Source organism: Anas acuta, chromosome 5 (assembly GCF_963932015.1).
Source record: "Anas acuta chromosome 5, bAnaAcu1.1, whole genome shotgun sequence".
NCBI lineage: Eukaryota > Metazoa > Chordata > Aves > Anseriformes > Anatidae > Anas > Anas acuta.
Genome location: NC_088983.1, coordinates 32,039,463 through 32,058,510, shown reverse-complemented (window position 1 = coordinate 32,058,510; position 19,048 = coordinate 32,039,463). Strand labels below are relative to the sequence as shown.

The 19,048-nt window shown below is 43.5% G+C and overlaps 2 protein-coding genes across 5 annotated transcripts in view; one reads left to right on the top strand and one right to left on the bottom strand.

Moving 5' to 3' along the window:
- The first annotated feature begins 2,222 nt into the window (after window positions 1–2,222).
- On the top strand, window positions 2,223–12,279 carry F2 (coagulation factor II, thrombin). The gene is made up of 14 exons (XM_068683740.1): window positions 2,223–2,380; window positions 3,296–3,459; window positions 5,081–5,105; window positions 5,317–5,367; window positions 5,889–5,994; window positions 6,071–6,201; window positions 7,245–7,541; window positions 7,965–8,078; window positions 8,377–8,503; window positions 8,920–9,087; window positions 9,377–9,550; window positions 9,784–9,962; window positions 11,497–11,567; window positions 11,984–12,279. Exons 1-14 carry the CDS (start codon window positions 2,302–2,304, stop codon window positions 12,125–12,127), a joined length of 1,830 nt encoding a protein of 609 aa, XP_068539841.1. The 5' UTR covers window positions 2,223–2,301; the 3' UTR covers window positions 12,128–12,279.
- A 1,342-nt stretch (window positions 12,280–13,621) lies between these two features.
- Window positions 13,622–19,048, bottom strand: part of CKAP5 (cytoskeleton associated protein 5) — a 48,588-nt gene continuing 43,161 nt past the window's right edge. For all 4 annotated transcript variants that reach the window (XM_068683736.1, XM_068683739.1, XM_068683737.1 and 1 more), the window contains 4 exons: window positions 18,556–18,639; window positions 18,303–18,462; window positions 16,522–16,676; window positions 13,622–16,058 (listed from right to left, as the gene is read on the bottom strand). In XM_068683736.1, the coding sequence (XP_068539837.1) occupies window positions 15,804–16,058; window positions 16,522–16,676; window positions 18,303–18,462; window positions 18,556–18,639 (654 nt within the window). In that variant the 3' untranslated portion in view covers window positions 13,622–15,803. The remainder of the gene's footprint in view (window positions 16,059–16,521; window positions 16,677–18,302; window positions 18,463–18,555; window positions 18,640–19,048) is intronic.

Here is a 19,048-nt window from a genome sequence, read left to right as displayed (position 1 = left end):
TTGTGTGGTTATTACAAAGAAGAGACAGAGAGAAGTGCAGGAATGAAGAAAAAAAAAAGAGTATATTGGAAATTCTTATGAAGGGGAATACTCCAGGGATCCACATAGCGAGTTGGCGTGAGTAGGAGCAGGCTTGTGCTGTGCTGCATGTATCACTTGGCCACAGGATGAGCTAAGATGGCTAGTGCTAACTGGAGAGCCTACAGGCTGCCTCCACTTGGCATTGGTGCTGATGCCACCACCACCAAGCAGCCTTGTCTTTATCTCAGAGTGAGGCAGCATATTCTTATGGGAACATCCGTTCGTTTGACATTGGAAATGACAAATAGAGTTGTTTGCTTCCAAGAAAATCCTCTTAAAAAAAAAACAAAAACAAGACCACAAAGCTGGTGAACCTCAGCACAGACGATATTTGCACAGCATACCATGATGGCCTGATGCTCTGCTACTTGATGTTGCCAGCATCTGAAGGGACCTAAGATTATCTAATGCTATCCCTCTTTGCCTTCTAATGTGATCTCCAACAAATGCCATTTTAATCAATACCTTGTGTACTCTGTGCCCTTTCTTACTAGGATCTACAATGAACACTCGCACAGGTGCATGTCCATCACTCATCACTACAGCCAAGAAGTCAGCGTGGTCTTCCACCAGTGTTATTTCTGCTCTGCATGCACAGCCACTTGGGATCGCTCAGTTCTGCCCTGGTGAAAACAACCCTGAGGTCATTTGTCCCACCTGCAGTGTGAGACCAGAACCAAATTATCACACAGAGAGTAAAGAAACTGTCTCTGCTGCCATCCTCTTCTATTCTACCAGCTAAGCAAGTCTCACTGGTTGCCAGCCGTGCTTACAGAAACATGGGGCTGTTTGAGCCTCCTCGCACAGTGAGGAGCGGTGGTGGCTGCTGTGTGGGACAGCAGCAGCTCTGATTTCTCCGTTCTTCCAAACCTTTGTTTGTGCACTGATGCCTCCCTCCTGCCCCAGCCTTACTGCAGTCCCTGCCTGTGCATTTCTCCTAAATGCCGGTTCCCTCCTGCAAAGTAACGCAGGGTGTTTCTAGGGTCGTGCCTAATCCTATGCACACACACCCAGGGCAGTTTGGCTGTTCCTGAAGGCGCCTCTCCAAAACCCAGGTGTGGTGGGTGAGAACAGGGGATACTCCTGTTAGGTGAGGGCGGGAGCCTCTGCAACTGCTCTTTGTACCAGTGGACACAGAGTCATTCCTGAGCCACCCTAATGCTAATATTTGCACTCCTTCTATGGAGATAAATATTACAGCTGTATCCCCTGCACGGAGGCACAGCACAAAACATGCTCCCTGCTGGCAGAAAACACTTTTGTGCCATGTGGCAGCTCTAGAGACCATCCTGACCCTGCCCTGCTTTCTGCTGTTTTCTCATCATGCTGATTTTCTGCTTGTTGTAGGGATCATGACGGTGTTCCCAGCTCTGGAAGTCCAGTTCTTTACTTGTTTATTAGCTGATGTTGTGGCACCTGAATTACTCCTGCCTCCCTGTTCCTGCAAGCCCTTGTTTTTCTGCCTGTTTCAGGTGTGCTAGCTCCTTGCCTGGCAGAGCCTCTGTTTCCTTTTGGATGTATTTTAATATACAGTGGGAAGTTACACACACTGAGAATGGCATTGCTGACCTCACTGGAGGAAAAATTAAATTCCACATGGGCTGCAGCAGGCACCCCTTCTGATACGTGGCATGGATGAGGGAGATGGAGGAGACTTAAACCGTGGGTTTGGGTGCCAAAATAGCTGGGGCTAAGCTTGGTGATAACTGCAGGGAGAAAAGACAACTGGACACCAGGGGAAAAAGGGGCGGCTTGCTACTAAATCAGAAGGATTTGGAACCAGCAAAATCAGAAGGATTTGGGAGGCAGCAGTCATGACAAGAGCAGGGTGGCACCACAGGAAAAGTAGTGAGCTGCTTGGGCTGGGGTGGCTGTCCCCTGGCAGAGACCTCTCTCGGCCAGCCCAAGTTCTCCCTGTGCCCTGGGACAAGCTTGTCCTCTCGCATCTTCCCTGTTATGAAATGAGATGCTAATTTTTCTCCTGGGGTGTGTGCATTTAGAGGCATTTTGTTTGGCTTCCACCAATTAAGTATGAAAATGAAAAGGGAGGGAGAGATGCCAAGAGAGGATGGATAAGAGAAGCCTCAGTCCCGCTGTCCCTGACACACCATGACCTCTGGAGTCCTGTTTCTTCATTCTGGTTTAATATTAACCCGGCGGGGCTGTGACTCCGCTTATTCTGCTCCCGTTGCATTTCCTCCGCAGCCAGGGCTGTACAGCATGGCGCACAGCAAAACCAGCATACTGCAGGGCCTGCTCCTTTCCAGCCTCCTGCACCTCACCTTGAGCCACGATGGAGGTAAGTCTCTGGCACAGGAGAAGGGCTGGACCAGCGGGTGATGAAGGAAGGAAGATGGGCTTATTTCTTTCCAGGGATGAAGCTTGTGGAGCTTCTAAAACCTTGTAGCTAGGAGCAAAAGGGTGCAGAGAGTGGACTGAGCAGAGGGCTTTCCTGCACAGGAGGATGCAGCAGCATCCAGCAGCTGGCAGGGAAAGCCAACAGCTCAGTAGATTTTGTGGGTCACCTGGGAGATGGTGGGAAAGGGGAATGGGGCTCAGTTCAGGACCTTGTGTAGCACAGCCACTTTTTGGGTTAGTTCCTCAGCTCATCTGTGTTGCTGTAATTCTCCATTGCCTCTTCAGCTGCCCTTATCTACAATTTAGGTCAGATGCAGTATGCAGCCTTCCTGCTTATTGCTCCGTGTCTTCTCCCAGAGCCTTTACTTCATCCATCTGTTCTTAATATGAGCTTAGGTCCTCTCTGACACACTGCTTTGTGGGGGAAGACCTGTCCACAGGTCTCAGTTCAGAGTCCCTGAACACAAAGATGGAATCAAGCTATGCCTGCCGCAGCAGCATGAGGCTGGCGAGACAGAAATACACTGGTTGGCAGAGAGCTCTAGACGGGCTCTGGGCAAACAAGCCTCTATCTAACTGCAAATCAGCAGAGCAGCTTTGCTGAGGACTCCTATCGCTTCTGCTGCCTTAGCGCTGCCAACCCCAAAAGATGAATTATAGCAAGACTGCACTGATCGTCAGGTGTGGACTTGACAGGTCTTGGGCAGGGCTTCTCCTCTCTCTGTGGTGAGCTGGGGGAGGCTGGGCTATGGGATCAGCACATCAGCTGAGCGTGACTTTTGGAAACTGCGAGGGAAGATGCGGGGACCCTCCCACTGCGAGCATCCCTTTGACTGGCAGTGTTCTGACTCGGTAGTTTTCCTGGAAAAGGGGCAGGCACTGTCATTGCTCAAGCGCCCGCGACGTGCCAACAAGGGATTTCTCGAAGAGATGCTTAAAGGAAACCTGGAGCGAGAGTGCCTGGAGGAGATATGCAGTTACGAGGAGGCCTTCGAAGCCCTCGAATCCACCGTTGACACGGTACGTCACAGGGCACGGGTGACTCCTGCAGTGAGAGCAGTGGGTCACACAAAGCTAGGCACTGGGGTTTTAAGGCTGAATTTTGTGATAGAAAGATAAGGTTGATGTGTGTGTGACACACAGAGAGCTTAGACACCCTCAGGGAGACTCCCGCCTAGAGCCACACCAGGAAACGCACCTCAAAGCTCAGATTCTTTTCCTTCCTTCTCTATTGTAAACATGAAGTGAAAAAAAGTGAGTATTTCCTCAACTACTAGCCAAGAATTGCATCTTGCACTAGTCCAGCATGCTGCCACGCACATTTGAACTGCCACAGCCCCAGACAGTCACAGAACAGATGCCTTCGCAATCAAACCCTGAGTGCAGGTGCCTCAAGCCCCTCTGAGCTCAAACTCTGGCACAGTTTGCCCCTTCTTCTGGTTTTCAGACACACTCTCACTCTGATACATTTTTTTCATTGTCATTTTGTGAAATGCTCCTAGCTCCAAGGCCAGTATCAGTGCTGAATTCCACACCTGAGAATAAGACACAAACCAGATGACCAGCCAGGAGTTTAAGCCAGCAGGAAAGAAGCTCCTCAGAGTATTCCTAGAGCAGCACAAACTCTCGGGCTGCGTAGGAGAGGTGCAGATCCGAAGAATGGAGCAGGACCTGCATATGATCTTTAGAAGTTCTGGGTTCAATTCCTTGGACTTCCGTACTGCAGCACAAGCTCTGCTTCCTCTGCACATTGATAAGGGAGAATTGCTGTAAGCATCTCTGGTCTTTTTTAGAAGTGACAGTTCTCTCTGTTACTCTGATTAGTTGCAAGTCCATAGCAAACAACCAGAGTCTCTCCTGGAGATGATCCGTTGCATGATCAAGAGTCTAAAAGGGACAACAAACGTTCCTGCACTGTAACTGATCTTCAGGGTTTGCATCTCTGCTTTTGTTAGGGATAAAAATTCCCTTCGGCACATCCTGTTCTAGGTCAATCCAGAGAAGACAAACACAAGGTGGAGGCTCAGGACAGACAGAGCGGTCAAAATGACCTTTCACGGGATGGTACAGACACCTGCACACATCAGGCTAGTTTGTCACGGGGACACGGCTGTATTATGGTACTGGTTTTTGCCAGCATGGGGCATAAAGCAAAGCACATTGTATAGTAACAGGATAAAAACGTAATTTTGGAGCTCCATGGTTGCGAAAGGAAGGTAGCTAACCAGAAACCATTGTAATATTCCTCAACAGTTGTCCCACCTCCACTTAGCTAAGGACAGGGGCTTACAGATGAGGTGGTTCCAAGCTTCAGATTGTTGGAGATGGTGGAGATCTTACCTCTGGGTATTGCAAAGATGCAGAAACATGCATGCATGAAGTTCAGTGTGTTGCCTCCAAAATGCTTGCCTAGCTTGGGCAAAGCTGAAAAAGACCTGATCCCTGAGTCTGTTGGGTGGGAATGTAGTTTTATGTTAGATTTTCTGCTTTGTTGGACTTCACCGTATTTGCTATGAAAAGAGCTAGGTTAGTTTGTGCCACTTGCTGTGATAAGGCATTCTACTGGTTGAATTGCAGCAGCTAAGCAAGGTCTGATGTCTGCACTCTGCTCTTCAATATTTTTGTTTGTTTGTTTTTACAGAATGTATTTTGGCCAAAATACCAGGGTAAGTTGCTCCAAGTCCTGCAGGCACTCTGCTCTCCCTCAGGATGTACTGACCCATCCTGGAGGAATGGCTCCCTTCCCCCTCTGGAGAGCTCACTCTCCAGGACAAAGCCCTTATGTTAAAATAAGCCCTAGATGATAAAATGGTTCAAACCATGCTGCTTGCTTAGATTCCTTTCTTGTAATGTTTTTTATTTTTCTTATTTTGTTAGCATGTCAGGGCATGAGAAAGACCAGGACGGCTTTGGATGCTTGTTTAGAAGGTAAGAAATTCACGTGGACCTCAAGTTCCCTAAGTGCCAGAAACCTGCTTCCTACTGTCTGGATGGAAAAAAACAAGCTGAAGGTGGTGAGGTCATCTGATTAGAAGGAAAAAATAGCATGAGGGGATCTTGAAATTCCTTTCGTCCTCTTTATTTCCCCAGTAACCGTTTCACAAGCTGCCTGACTTCCCAATTAAAATGATACAGGGTAGCTTTCCTTTTCCCAGTGACACAGTAGTGTGTCCCTGACCAGCTCTAGGCTAGACTGGCCTCTCAGAAATACTCTGACCTGTGCCTACAGCCAAAGCAAAGAACAAAGCCTCAGGACAAGCTCCCTCTGATGAAGCAGAGAGAGTTTAAGCCATGTGCTCTTCCCACCCCCTAAAGAGAATGCCTGTGCTTGTGCAGGCTTCTATATGCATTAAAAGATAAAGGGATTTGTGGGAGGGTACCTCTGACCTTGAGAAGTGTAACATCCATGTCCACTGGCCCAGGCTTACCCTGTGTTGGGCTTTTGACAGGTAACTGCTCTGCTGGTCTTGGCCAGAACTATCAGGGCACAATTAGTTACACCAAATCCGGGATTGAATGTCAAGTGTGGACAAGCAAATACCCACATATCCCTAAGTAAGTGCGTCTCCCCCTTTCCCCCGAATTTTCCCTGGTGTCCTTCCTTCCTAGCTTAACCAGCCTTTTCCCACAGGTTTAATGCCACCATCTATCCCAACCTCATTGAGAACTACTGCAGGAACCCAGACAACAACTCCGAAGGCCCGTGGTGCTACACCCGAGACCCAACGGTGGAACGGGAGGAATGTCCCATTCCAGTGTGCGGTACGCCTCAGCACTGCGCCCCTGCAAGCTCTCTGCTAGCAAGGAACTTTGCACTAACACTGATGCTAAGGAAGGGGTGAGAATTAGCAGGAAGGGATCTTATACAAACAGGTCATTCAGAGTAGAGCAGCTATGCCTTAAAGGTTAAAAGTGTCTGGGGAGAAAGTGTCAAGTAGATGCCCATCCATCTACCTTGGGTAAGACCCTCTAAAGCTGTGTTTTCTCTAGACTAATACAAATCTAGATTAAACCTGCTGTCAACAGTTTCCCGGAGTCTACTTCAATTTTACCAGCCAGGAGCACCCCCAAATCCTGACTCAGCTGCCTCTAACTTGTGACAGCAATGAGTCATATTGCCTTTTTTTTTGGTCAAAATTCCTTTAGGATAAAACCACCACAACTTATGCTTGACTGCTCGCCTTAATGTGCAGCATGTGACATTCTGTCTCCTCTCAAGAAGACAGAAGATGCCCTTGTCTCATTATCCCCTTTGACAGGATGGAGAACTATCCCCATACACTTGTACCTTCCCATTTGTCTACAACACAGAGCTGTCTCCTCTGGGGCTTGGCCTTCATCTCAGAAGAAATGGTTGAAAGTGGAGAACCTTGTCACAGCAGAGGCTTCACTTGCAAAAGCAGAGACTAGAGGCAATGACTCATGAAAGTCATAGAGGTCATAAATTTGACAAATAATTGTTCTGAAGCATTAAAATCATTAACATCGCTCCAGTCTGCCATATAGCAAACCGGAGAAAAATAATGTTCAGCTTTGGGATGATCGTGCATTGGTACCATCTCTGCTCATGAGTTAGTTTCTGCCCTATGGCAAAAGTAACCAACTGTTACACTTACATGTGCATGGATATAACTGGACTAGAAAATCCTTAGCTTTCTTGCACAGTTCCTTTGTGATCTAGTTGTCATGAATCAATCTCACAGAGATGCAGTCTCCCCCGTTAAAGTGCTTACTGCTGCTTCCTCAATGGCTGCTATTTTCTAATGCAAAGCTATGACTTAAATCACAGCTTTCTGCCCTTCCAGGTCAAGACAGGACAACAGTTGAATTTACTCCACGGGTCACAACAACAGCTCCAGTGCAGGCCTGTGAACCGGAGAGAGGCATGCTTTATACAGGGACCCTCTCAGTCACTGTGTCTGGGGCAAAATGCCTGCCGTGGAACTCAGAAAAGGCCAAGGCATTGCTCCAAAATAAAGACATCACCCCAGAGGTGAAGCTGCTGGAGAATTACTGTCGGAACCCTGATGCAGATGAAGAGGGTGTCTGGTGTGTAACAGATGAACCACCCTACTTCGAATATTGTGACCTGAACTACTGCGGTGAGAACCCTGTATTGGTTTGAGGAAGGGGCAAAAATGGTAGTACATGCAAGCAGAATGAAGGACCTGACAGGGGAGGGGGAGGAGGAATTTATAATCATAGAATCATTATAGAATCAGTCAGGTTGGAAAAGACCTCTAAGATCATCTAGTCCAACCTTTAACCTAGTACTGACACATCTACCACTAACACAATACCACACATGTGAAAGCCTTCATGTACCTACCTGCCATACGTGCATATAACTGAACTCTCTTGGGTGTCTCTTGCTGGTAGACAATGAGCATTAAAACTAGCAAGGGCTCTCAACCATCATTCCTCTGTCATTCTCACTGTGTGGGGAAATGGACATCGACGCTGCTCTGAAGATGGAGACCACAGCAGCTAAGCCTTTTACAATGTTATCTTTCTGTCTCTCTCAGACAGCTTGCTAGAGGATGAGTATGAACAGCAGGAGGAAAGAGGAGGACGCACCCTCCTTCCTCAAGAGTTCCAAACCTTCTTTGATGATGCAACTTTTGGTACAGGCGAAGCAGGTGAGCAAAAATTCTAGATACAGCATCAGTTGGCAGAAAAGTTGCAGCTTCTTCCCACAGAGCACTCACTGTACCTCAGAAATGTCAGCTTACCAAATGCTGTCAAAAGCAAGGGTAGGAGATATTTAATTTGCGTAAAGGTTCATCAAAAGTTAAGCTCTAGTTAAAATCATGGAGTTAATTAGCATGCCTGTCCTAAGCTTTTCAAGCTGAGCATGGTGACTGCAGACAATTTTGCTACTGTGAATGAGGCAGAGTATCAAAACCAGGTTGTCTGTTTTTGTTTTGTTTTTCCCAGATTGTGGCACTCGTCCTTTATTTGAGAAGAAAAAGTTAACGGACAAAAGTGAGAAGGAGCTGTTGGAGTCCTATATAGGAGGCAGAGTTGTGCACGGGGATGATGCAGAACTGGGAAGTTCCCCCTGGTAAGCATTATCTCATCATAGTCCTTCATTTCCACCACAGGGGAAAATAAAAGGGATCTCTCATGGCAGGAAGCATGCAGTTAGTATCATTTCTAAGCACAGATTCTCCAAGCATGTGACAGAGGGGTAGAAAAGCAGTAGGAAACAAGCTTCTCTGTGCTTGAACTAAATGCATGCTTGTCAGGGAATGCTAGTGGTAGTGGAGTTCATCTCTCCTCTTTCCAGCTTTGCTGGAGCAGAGAGGTAGGTAAAGGAGATAAGGTAAATTGCCTATTACATAGAAATAGACCTCTGCAGTCTTCTTTACCAGTACAACACAATACACTTCCCTGCTCAATCCAAACTCTGCTCTCCTTGAGACACACACTGCAAGCCAAGACATTAGTCTTAAGTCTTCCTCTTTCCTTTTGTTTCAGGCAGGTGATGCTCTACAAAAAGAGCCCTCAAGAGCTCCTGTGTGGTGCCAGCCTCATCAGTAGTAACTGGGTCTTGACTGCTGCTCATTGTCTTTTTTATCCACCCTGGGACAAGAACTTAACTACAGATGACATCTTGGTGCGGATTGGCAAACATTTCAGGGCAAAGTAAGAGCCTGAACAGCCTAAACTGAGAGTACACTAGCTTTTCTCTTGAGGTAGTGAGATGCAGTGAAGTTAGAATATCATTCAGTACCCCAGGAAACATATAGAGTCAACGCTATCTATCTCAAGAATGAGATTTAATGGAGACGGCAGTTGTTGATCTTGAAAGGGCGAGCAGAACCCTGGAAGGTCTAAAGGGGCACTCCCCTGTCAAGAGGGGGACAATGTCTCAGAGGACACAACTGCTCATTTCCTATTGTACAATGAGTTCTTTCCTTCACAACTATTTCAGATATGAAAAGAACAAAGAGAAAATTGCTCTGTTGGATAAGATCATCCTCCATCCCAAGTACAACTGGAAAGAGAACATGGACCGAGACATTGCCCTTCTGCACCTGAAGAGACCCATCGCCTTCAGTGACTACATCCACCCTGTCTGCCTGCCTACCAAAGAGGTTGTGCAAAGGTGAGGCAGCAATCCTAGAAATACAGGCTGCAACAGTGTCCTTTGGGCCTTCAGAGAAGACAAACTAAAAACGCCTGTTTAGGTGATTCGCAGCAAAGGAGCCAGACAGGAGAAAGCTGTTACAACATACTTGATTTTATAATTACACTTCTTTCCATTCTGTGGAAGGATTTCCACAGAAGGATTATTTGATTATAATTATGCTTCCTTCCATTCTGTGATTGCTTCCACAGGCTGATGCTGGCAGGTTATAAAGGGCGGGTAACTGGCTGGGGGAATCTGAAAGAAACATGGGTCACTAGCCCAAACAACCTCCCCACAGTCCTGCAACAGCTCAACATACCCATTGTAGACCAAGCTACCTGCAAGGCGTCCACCAGAGTTAAAGTCACTGACAACATGTTCTGTGCAGGTAAGTAGACCTGGAGACATAAGGCAAACACCTGCCACTGAAGACAAGGGGGCTGAGCTCCTGCAGGGAGGCATACCACAAGGTTACTTTCTGATAAGTTTTTAAGTGCCCTCCTAAAGAATAACTTTCCCGTGATAATTTTTTTCCAACTCTCAGACTTGAAGGCAGGAGAAGTTAAAGCTACGAATAAGGTTTGTGCCACCATGCTGTCAGACCAACTAGCACAATGGCACCGCTATGTATCAGCAACAGCTGTGCAAGAACTCTGAGAACACAATCTTTTCACCAGCACAAGGAACAGTTCAGCAGCTTCCTGCATTAAAGGCTGCAAACCAGCTATACTACTCACTAGGCTAAGTGACTCATTCTGTACTTGTCTCAACCTTTTGAGCACCTGTTTACTCTTATGCCCACAATTTCTGTGGCAGGCTCCTTCACAGATTAGTTACAGCATGTGAGAAGAGAGGCATTCCTCACGTTCTGTTAAATTTCCTGTCTAACAAATTTGAAGAGGTGCACATCTGTAATCATAGCTTTAAAAACACTTTTCTTGATGTCATATGCTATTTTACAGACCTCTTACAGCTCTGTCATCTTTCTCCCAAGCTGAGTAGGACTTAATTTTTCCTAATATAGAAGGCATTCTGTACTTCTGATAATCCTTGTTGCACCTTCTTAAATCTCTTCTAGCACCATACCCTTTTGGAGAGGGAAGAGACATAAACATAGCATTGAAGATATAAACATGCTATGGATTTATGTACTGGTTTAATACTTTCTGCTATATTCTTCATTCCTGCAGTCTTTATAAGTTTCTGCAAGCATATCTCCAAAAAGTTTTGGCAGAGTTTGTCCTCTTTCCATCTAATAACATAAATGCTTGAAAGTTAGGATAGAAGCCAATTTCATAGTAGAGTACACCAACAATATAGTATTCATAGTTCCTTTCTCTAGAAAACACTTGAAAAATAGATGAGATTCAGACACAGGGCAGCAAAAGGGAGACTTGAGTGATGGAAAATGCAAGAATTCCTGATGAACTAGGCAGTATCCAAGTAAAACCCCAATTTTCTTTATGACACATCTGTAGGAAGATATACACAGTCAGCTGGACGAGACAAAGAACAGAACCTGCAGAATGACAGGAAAATAAAAGTGAGGAAGGCCATGTCTCTAGTCAATACAATGAAAGAACAAGGTACACAGAACTTGAGCACACAAGTTTGTAGAAACAAAGGCAGAGTAGCCTAAGCTACAGCTGAAAATAAGGTGGCAGCTGACTAACAGCTATTCTGATGAAAAATAGGAATGAGAGCACAGAGGGTGGCACAGTACAATACAATCAGTAACTCTGCAAAGACAGAAGCAGTTGGCTGGTTTATAAATATCAAATTTAAACCCCTTTAAGTCCAACATTGGTAGAAGCAGCAAGCAATCTCATGGCCCTGACATGTTATGCAGCGATACTTCAAGGAAAAGATGGCCAACACCAGTCACTTCCCCTACAGCCAGATGTCTGTTTTCTTTCCTGTAGGTTACAGTCCTGAAGACTCAAAGAGAGGAGATGCCTGTGAAGGGGACAGTGGGGGACCTTTTGTAATGAAGGTACGTTCAGTAAGCTGAAACTTATAAAACACGTGGCACTGGGGTTGTGTTCTGAACTTTTATAGTTGTCTAAAAAACAGCATCACAGATACGAACTATTGAGTGGTTGAAGCAGCAAACCCCTCTCAAGCCTGAGCTGAGCAACCAAGATGAATCCTGCAGTCATCTAGCTCAGCTCCGTTTCTGTACTGAGCTCTCAGCAAATTGAGAGATCAGCTGAGGATTTCTTAAGTGATGGCCAAATCCCACTTACAGGTTTAAGAGTGGAGACACAGTTATGCCAATAAGCTGTTACCTAGTACATGCCAAGCTAAATTCCAAAGCAGCATACGTGACTAAACAGGCTGGGGCACAAACAAGGCTCAGATCTGAAAGTCTCTTGCTCCTCATGCTGATCTCGTTTTGCTTTGATTTAGAACCCAGATGACAACCGCTGGTATCAAGTGGGGATAGTCTCATGGGGAGAAGGCTGTGACCGAGATGGCAAATACGGATTTTATACCCATGTATTCCGCCTGAAGAAGTGGATGCGAAAAGCCATCGAAAAACATGGGGGATAGAAGAAGCGTTTCCCTTGCTTGTTCTCAGTTTTGCTACAGTATTCCAGTTCTTGAAAACATAAGCATTGAAGATCTTGAAGTGAAAGTTACGTGCCTACAACTTGACTAAGGAAGGTGTTCTCCCTTGAAAATAAAAGTTCTCAACAACCTCATCTTCCTTTTGTTCACGAATTGAATTGCACTTGAATCCATGCAATCACAATAGCTGGGAGTACCAAACACCGTTAGTTGTACTGCTAATTACCTGCTGTGCCTCAAACATTCTCCTCCCTTCTATCGGTTCTAATAATCAAGAGATCTTAGACCTCAGACGATAGACTTCAGATGCAGTAAGCAAAACTTCCCTCATACATCATTTCCTCCCTTCAAGTCAACGCATTTTCTCTTCCAGAAATTGAACAGAAAATGAGATAACCCCCCTACAAAAATTGTGGAATTATTCAAAATGACAATACTGATGTCAGAAGCAATTTTTTTTTTTTTTTTAATAAGAAAGGCATTGTTCTTGGCTGTGATAGCAGTCAACAAAGTACCAGCACCACTATTTTCAAAATTAATGTCTAAAGATGTTATAGATGCCAGCTATATGCAACTCATCCTACACAGGAATAGGGGTTGGAATAGATGAAGAAGTAGCATTCAATTTATTGCATTGCAGTAACTTTTTACATGGCAGGTGGTGGTGGCTCCTGAAGTGTATTTTCCACTGGCATAGCTAGATTCAGAAAAGCAATTTGTGCATGGTCAAAGGTGCATCCAAAGGAAGCATCCTGCACTATACCAGTTTTGTTCTTATAAAGCCCATTTAGGAATCACTCTCAAGCTCCAGTTCATTCATGAACTCTTTAGCAATATTTGCAGACCACCAGAGACCCAGCAGTACAGTAGCAAATAACGTATTCTTGACAAACCGATCAGTTCAGTGCAATTTTCTTTTAAAGTGATCATGAGATTTGTAAGCTATCTTTGCTGCCTGTGACATCGTATTACCAATTCCTCATCCTTCACAGTGCCATCACGTTAGAGAAGCAGGCAATAGATAACATTGATTGTGCTTCAGAGAGTATTAAGGAGAGTGAAAGGAGACGTGAAAAAATATGGCAGAACTACCTGAAATTAGTTGATAACAAAGTTAGCAATCAATTACTGTGTTTTGCTTTTGCAACCTCCTTGAAGATGGCTTATCTGGGAATCAACCTGAAGACAAACCCACTTTAATTGCCCAAAGCAAGTACAATAACAACTTCCCAGAGATATCTGAAGAAACCAATTTTTAACTGCACAACCATTCCACAACCATTTAAAGTCACTGATAACCACAGGCATAGAAAAATGAAAATGTTTAGCCCTTCTAATGCTTGCATTTTTAGCCTCACCCTTCTACAACTACCCAGGATCTGTAAGAAACTGTATCTAACAGACGGGAACCAGGACCATACAATTTCTGGAGTAAGTCACTGTTATTGCGGACTTATTACAAACAATACAGAGGAATCATTTTTAAAACTCAGTTTAATGTTATTTAAATATTTTCTGGGCTAAAGATTAGGCTTTATTAATTTATGTGCACAAGTTTTAGTTCAGAACTCCCAGGATATTGAGTCCAACCAAACACTACAGAGACACAGGGCAAAAACTCATTCATAGTAAGCAACTATATCTTCTACTCAATTATTCCTGTACTTCACTCTCAATTCAGTTTCAAGTTTAAAATAGTTGTATGCAGGTTTGCAGGCATCACTGTTTTAACATCCTGAGCTAATTAACAAACAGCTCTTCAGAATGTCTGCTAGATGTGGTACAGTAAATCAACACATGGGTTCATTTAAATGTCAGTAAGTTTCAAAAAGCAGCTGATAATTGAGAGGTAGTAGCAGTAACTCCAATGCAAGCCAGACATCAACTATTCGCAAACAGCCTCAATTTAAGTGCACAAAACTTCAGCACTTACCAATAACGTCCAAACACTTCCACTTGTCATTCAGGTCTGTTTCACAAGAAAGGGCATGACTGCTTCAGGTTAGGATAGGAGACTGCAACTACTAAATCAAAGCGGTGGAGCAATGAATGGCATCATGTCAATTAACACAGGATGGCGAACGCTCACAAGTCACCTGCTATCACAGTGCACAAACTCACCACAAGCACCAAGCAGTATTACAAATCCACTGCAACCCCAGCCTAGGGGTCCTGTAACAGGAAAATTGCAGCCATTTGCAGAAGCTCTAGCATAGATTTGTTATACAGGTATTAATTTAAAGTCAGGTTTTTACTATAATCAGGCAAGATTGATTCAGCAACAGCCCAGATGCAGAGACTGTTGGGTCCCAGAGCAAACAACAAAAGCAGCAGTTACATGGAACCAAGTTAAAACCCAGAGCAGAAACGTGCTGTTTTAAGCCTGCCCATCCAACTCCTCAACAACTCTGGTCCAGCTATGGAACAGATGTGGAAATTATACTTCACAACCAGCTCACCCACGGAAGTGAAGTAGCAAGGTTAAAATACATCACCTCCCTAGAGATGAAAGGGCTAGAAAGGCTACACAGTGTAGGTCTTTAAGCTTTTGTACTCGTTGCTTCTGAAAAAGGCTAGTCAGAACTCTCTCAAATTAAAAAGCAGTGACTGCAGCTTTTGCAGACTAACGCTACCAGGTCTTTTCTAGTTTTATAAAACAGGAGAGTTTGCTAACGTTGGATGTTTAAATGCAACTGAATGTGGTGCTGCAGTCTACCTGAAGAAGACCACTTAAATAAATTCAGGATAAGCGAGTACACTGACAGTACTTCACTGCTAATCTATTCCTTATCAACAGCAGCAGGCTCCCTCAAAGAGAAAGCATTATTTGTACACAGATGAGATTATGCTTAATCTGGGTAGAGGCATCACAAGGATTAGTAATTTAAAATAAGCATGTCAGCAAACTAAGTAGTCTCAACTTACTGAAACCATATTCTGGAACAAAAATAAAGAGCAACTACACGAAAAAATGCACTACTGCTTATAGAAGAGTGCAAAGTCTCAGGACTGCAACCCACAGATAGTATACACTGAATATACTCATCGTCCCTACAATATATCCAAGCCCCGTGTTCATGTCAATAGCTTAGTTCAGTTGCTAGATGCCCAGTCACTAACATTCAGGAATAGAGAGCAACTTCTCTCGCCAGCAGTCACTGCTGTTCCTACAGAGACTGGTATAGTTAATGCAAACTTTATTTACAAAAGACACTTAAATTAGTTACTTCATGCCATGTGTCCATACAGAATCAACAGTTCAAGGATTACATGGAGAAGAATTCACAAAATTAAAAGTGAAAGCACTAAAGATCTTCTAAGAGTTAAGAACTAGGAAAAAAGATCTTAACGACAATTTTACAAATAAAAAACAAGTTATGAGAAACTAGTCTGAGCAAGAGGATGGTTGTTTACAGGTCTGTACACTAAAACTAATACACAGACAGCCTTCTATTGTCAAGAGATGCTCACTGAGAAGCAGAGTATGTACAAATACTTGTGCCACAATGACTCAACCCCCCAAAATCCACCATATTATACATAAACCAGTTTGTATACATTAGGCCTAAACGAGGCCATTTAACTATGAAGACTTCTAGTTTAGTAAACTAAAGCTGAAGACAGCCCAAGCAACCGTGATGCTGTCCCTCTCGCATCTCTATTTGCGACTGCTTTTTATTCTCTCCAATCTTTTTTTCAAGTCATCGATATTAGCTGCTGCAGAAGAGGGTGAAGCTGGGGTAGTTCCAATGCCAGAGGAATGAGTCTGATTGGAGTCCAGGTCCAGATGTTGGTACTGCTCCCGTGACTCACGGAGCTGGGAGAGCTTACTGTGAAGCATATCTGTAGAAGATGCAACTGTAGGGACTGCTGGCTTAGAGAGCAGAGATGTCAGAGGTGGTCTGTCTTCCTGCTACGATGGAGGAAAGTGAAGTGTTAAGACAGACAATGGCAAAAGCCATTAAGTACAGAGCATAATTCATGGCTTTTCATCTTCACAGAAAACACTGAAAACAGAGTGGTATCTTTCCTTCCCTTTCCTCTAAGTCATCAATGTTATAAAGTCAGTTGCCAAAGGCAGAACCATGCAAAGCTAACTACAATATTCAATTCCTATAATTTGTTTTTTAAGTAGTTCTTTGTTACCTTGATGTCAGTTTGGACACAAAATCTGCAGAAGTCCAACCATCTGCAAGAAGTAGTCACACTATACTCAAGACAATACGTTTGAGACCTTTCAGCCTCAGATCAAATCTAGACTCTTGACTTGAATCTGTCTTAGGCACAAAGGAGCCAATCATTTGATCTCTTAAAAAACAACAAGTGCAAATGAGGTACAACTTCATGGGATCTGCAAGCATTGTCAAATACAATACCTTTGCATTGTCAAGGCCACAACGCTGCCTGAGGATTTTTAATCTTTCCAAGTAAACCGAAGGCCCCACTTCCTCCCCATTTGTGTTTCCTATAGATGAAGATACAGTGTGGGTAGAAACAGGAACACATGTTCCTTCCATCTGAGGAGAAATTCCTGGAGGATGGGGGAGGAGGAAAAAAAAGTAAAGAAAAAATAAAATATTAAAAACTCAAAAATAACCCTTCTTGATCAGTTGCTTCAAGTGAGATGCGATAGATGAAGAATCAACCAATCCATAGACTAGTAAACTCTTCGCATTTTCACATCCATTAGATCATTTCCTTGAAAGAGCAACAACTGAAAAGCGAGAAAAGAAATTAAGACATTTAAGCAGTAGTACAGAGCAGCTCCAGAAGTAGTGCTGGTGCTGACAGCTGGAGAAGGAAGGGTGTGCATGGGAGGGAGAAAGATGCTGATGCAGATCAAAAGTAAACAATAGAGGGAACTCAGCAATTACACTGGCAGGATGGAAAATATTTGGAGCCTTCTCTTTTTCTAAGTTCAGTAGTACTTCTGGCAGACCTCACCACTGATTCTAAACTCTTTACTTCTTGTTCAGTTAACTTGAAAGGTATTGCAAATTCCAGTTGAATCTGAAATAATGCTTTCCAAAAGGCATGTAGTAGAGAAACTTTAAACACTTTGTTAAAAGACTAGGAAAGGACTTCACATTAGGAGAAAAACTTTCATTCTGAAGTGAACGTCAAGTTACAACGCTTAGCATGGACAAGGATTCGTTTTTACTAGTTTACTGCAAGGGTGTTTAAAATAGATTTGAGAATTAAAGTGTTTATACTTGGTTTAAATAAAGCCCAGCTCACAAGACAGACTAATATCCTTCATTGTATTTAACTATTACAGTTGGGGAAAGATGACAAAACTGGGGCACAAATTCAAAGTGTTAACTGCCAAACTAAAATTTCTTGGCTGTACAGAATTTTAGAACATAATGCAGAATTTTCTGTTCTATCTAGTCAGACACATTCATGAGGTTCTGAAATAAGCTTTCTTCTCAAAGTAATAAACAACGCAAGGACAGGAGAAAGAACAGTAGCTGAAGAAGACTCAAATCTCACAGGACAGTTAGATACTTGAAGAAATAATAAGTGTAGTTTTGCCAGACTGTATCAGTTTTTACTGTTAGCTAATCATTTGTCACATTCCTCTCTAACACTGCATTAGTCATTTGTACTTACCTGCAATGAAAATACTCACTAAAACTTAAAGCATGTTTAACAGTAATTTATACCATATAGCAGTTTACTTGTTGAAAAGGAGACATCTGTTAAAACTTTCAAATTCCATAACAAGCAGTGCTCCAGCAAAAAGCCTGTCGTACCGTTTTTGTAATGAAAAGGTGAAAGGAGAACCTGACAGCTGCTGCTGTTACAAACCAGCTGTACGCCTTCCAGAAACAATTCTTGATACCAGAAACATGAAGCATATGCTAATGTTTAATACACAGTACAAGACAAATTAAAACAAATTTGAACAGCTGTTTTATCAAGCGCCTTTCAGATGTTTTTGATGCAGTGTGACAATGGTTATAACAACTTATAAACAAAAAAAATGCATAGTCTCTGCAAATGGTGCCTCATTAAGCAACACAAGTGCTAAGAGAATACATAAATTACTTCAGAATACCATAAAAATGTCAAATATTTAACATGGCGCATGTAACTGCTCTCCTTGTATGATGTCTGCTTCTCATAAATCAAATTGTGTTGCTATAAAATATACCTGTGGAAGAAGGAATGCGTCCTTTCCCCTCCCGTTCTGTTTCTATCAGCCGGAGGCCTCTTTCCACATAGCTCTGGAAGAACTGAGATGAGTTTTTCAGGAAGGGCTCAATGTCTGCATCAGAATATTTCTTTTTGTATTCATACAGCTCTGCCAAACCCTGGGAGAGAAGAGTTCCTGTGTATTACTACAACTGCTGTATACACCATTCTAATGCATCATGCCTTCTTCCTTGCAGGAAGAGACCAATTACCTCTTTAGTGTTCTCCTTGGAGCCAATCTTCTTAAATATCTCTGCCAAAATATCATTCACTTTGGCCTTTGAAGCTTTTTCCTCCTAAATAAATAAAGGGAAACTTCTAAACAACGTGAATAATATAAACTTCTCTTAAAAATAAAGGGCAGCTAGACAAACCCACAGTACGTTCAAACCCGTTAGCTGGATACAGAGCTTCAAAGATGAAGAAAACCTTGAGGTGACTAGGATTGTTGCATAGCCACTGTTTACACAGAATGAGAGCAAAGACACCATCAAGCTGTAAGCATGCTTCTAAGAGACCAGTGTTTAAAATCTGTTTGGGCAGTGTCAGCTGTTCACAGATGAAGTACGGTAACAAGCAGTATCAAGCCTGTGCTGCACACCTGAATGTCTCAGAGACCATCTGATCCTGAAATCACCTGAATATTGTGTGCATATAACAGAAACACACTAAGTTCCCAAAACCACCATAAAAGTGGAACTAGGA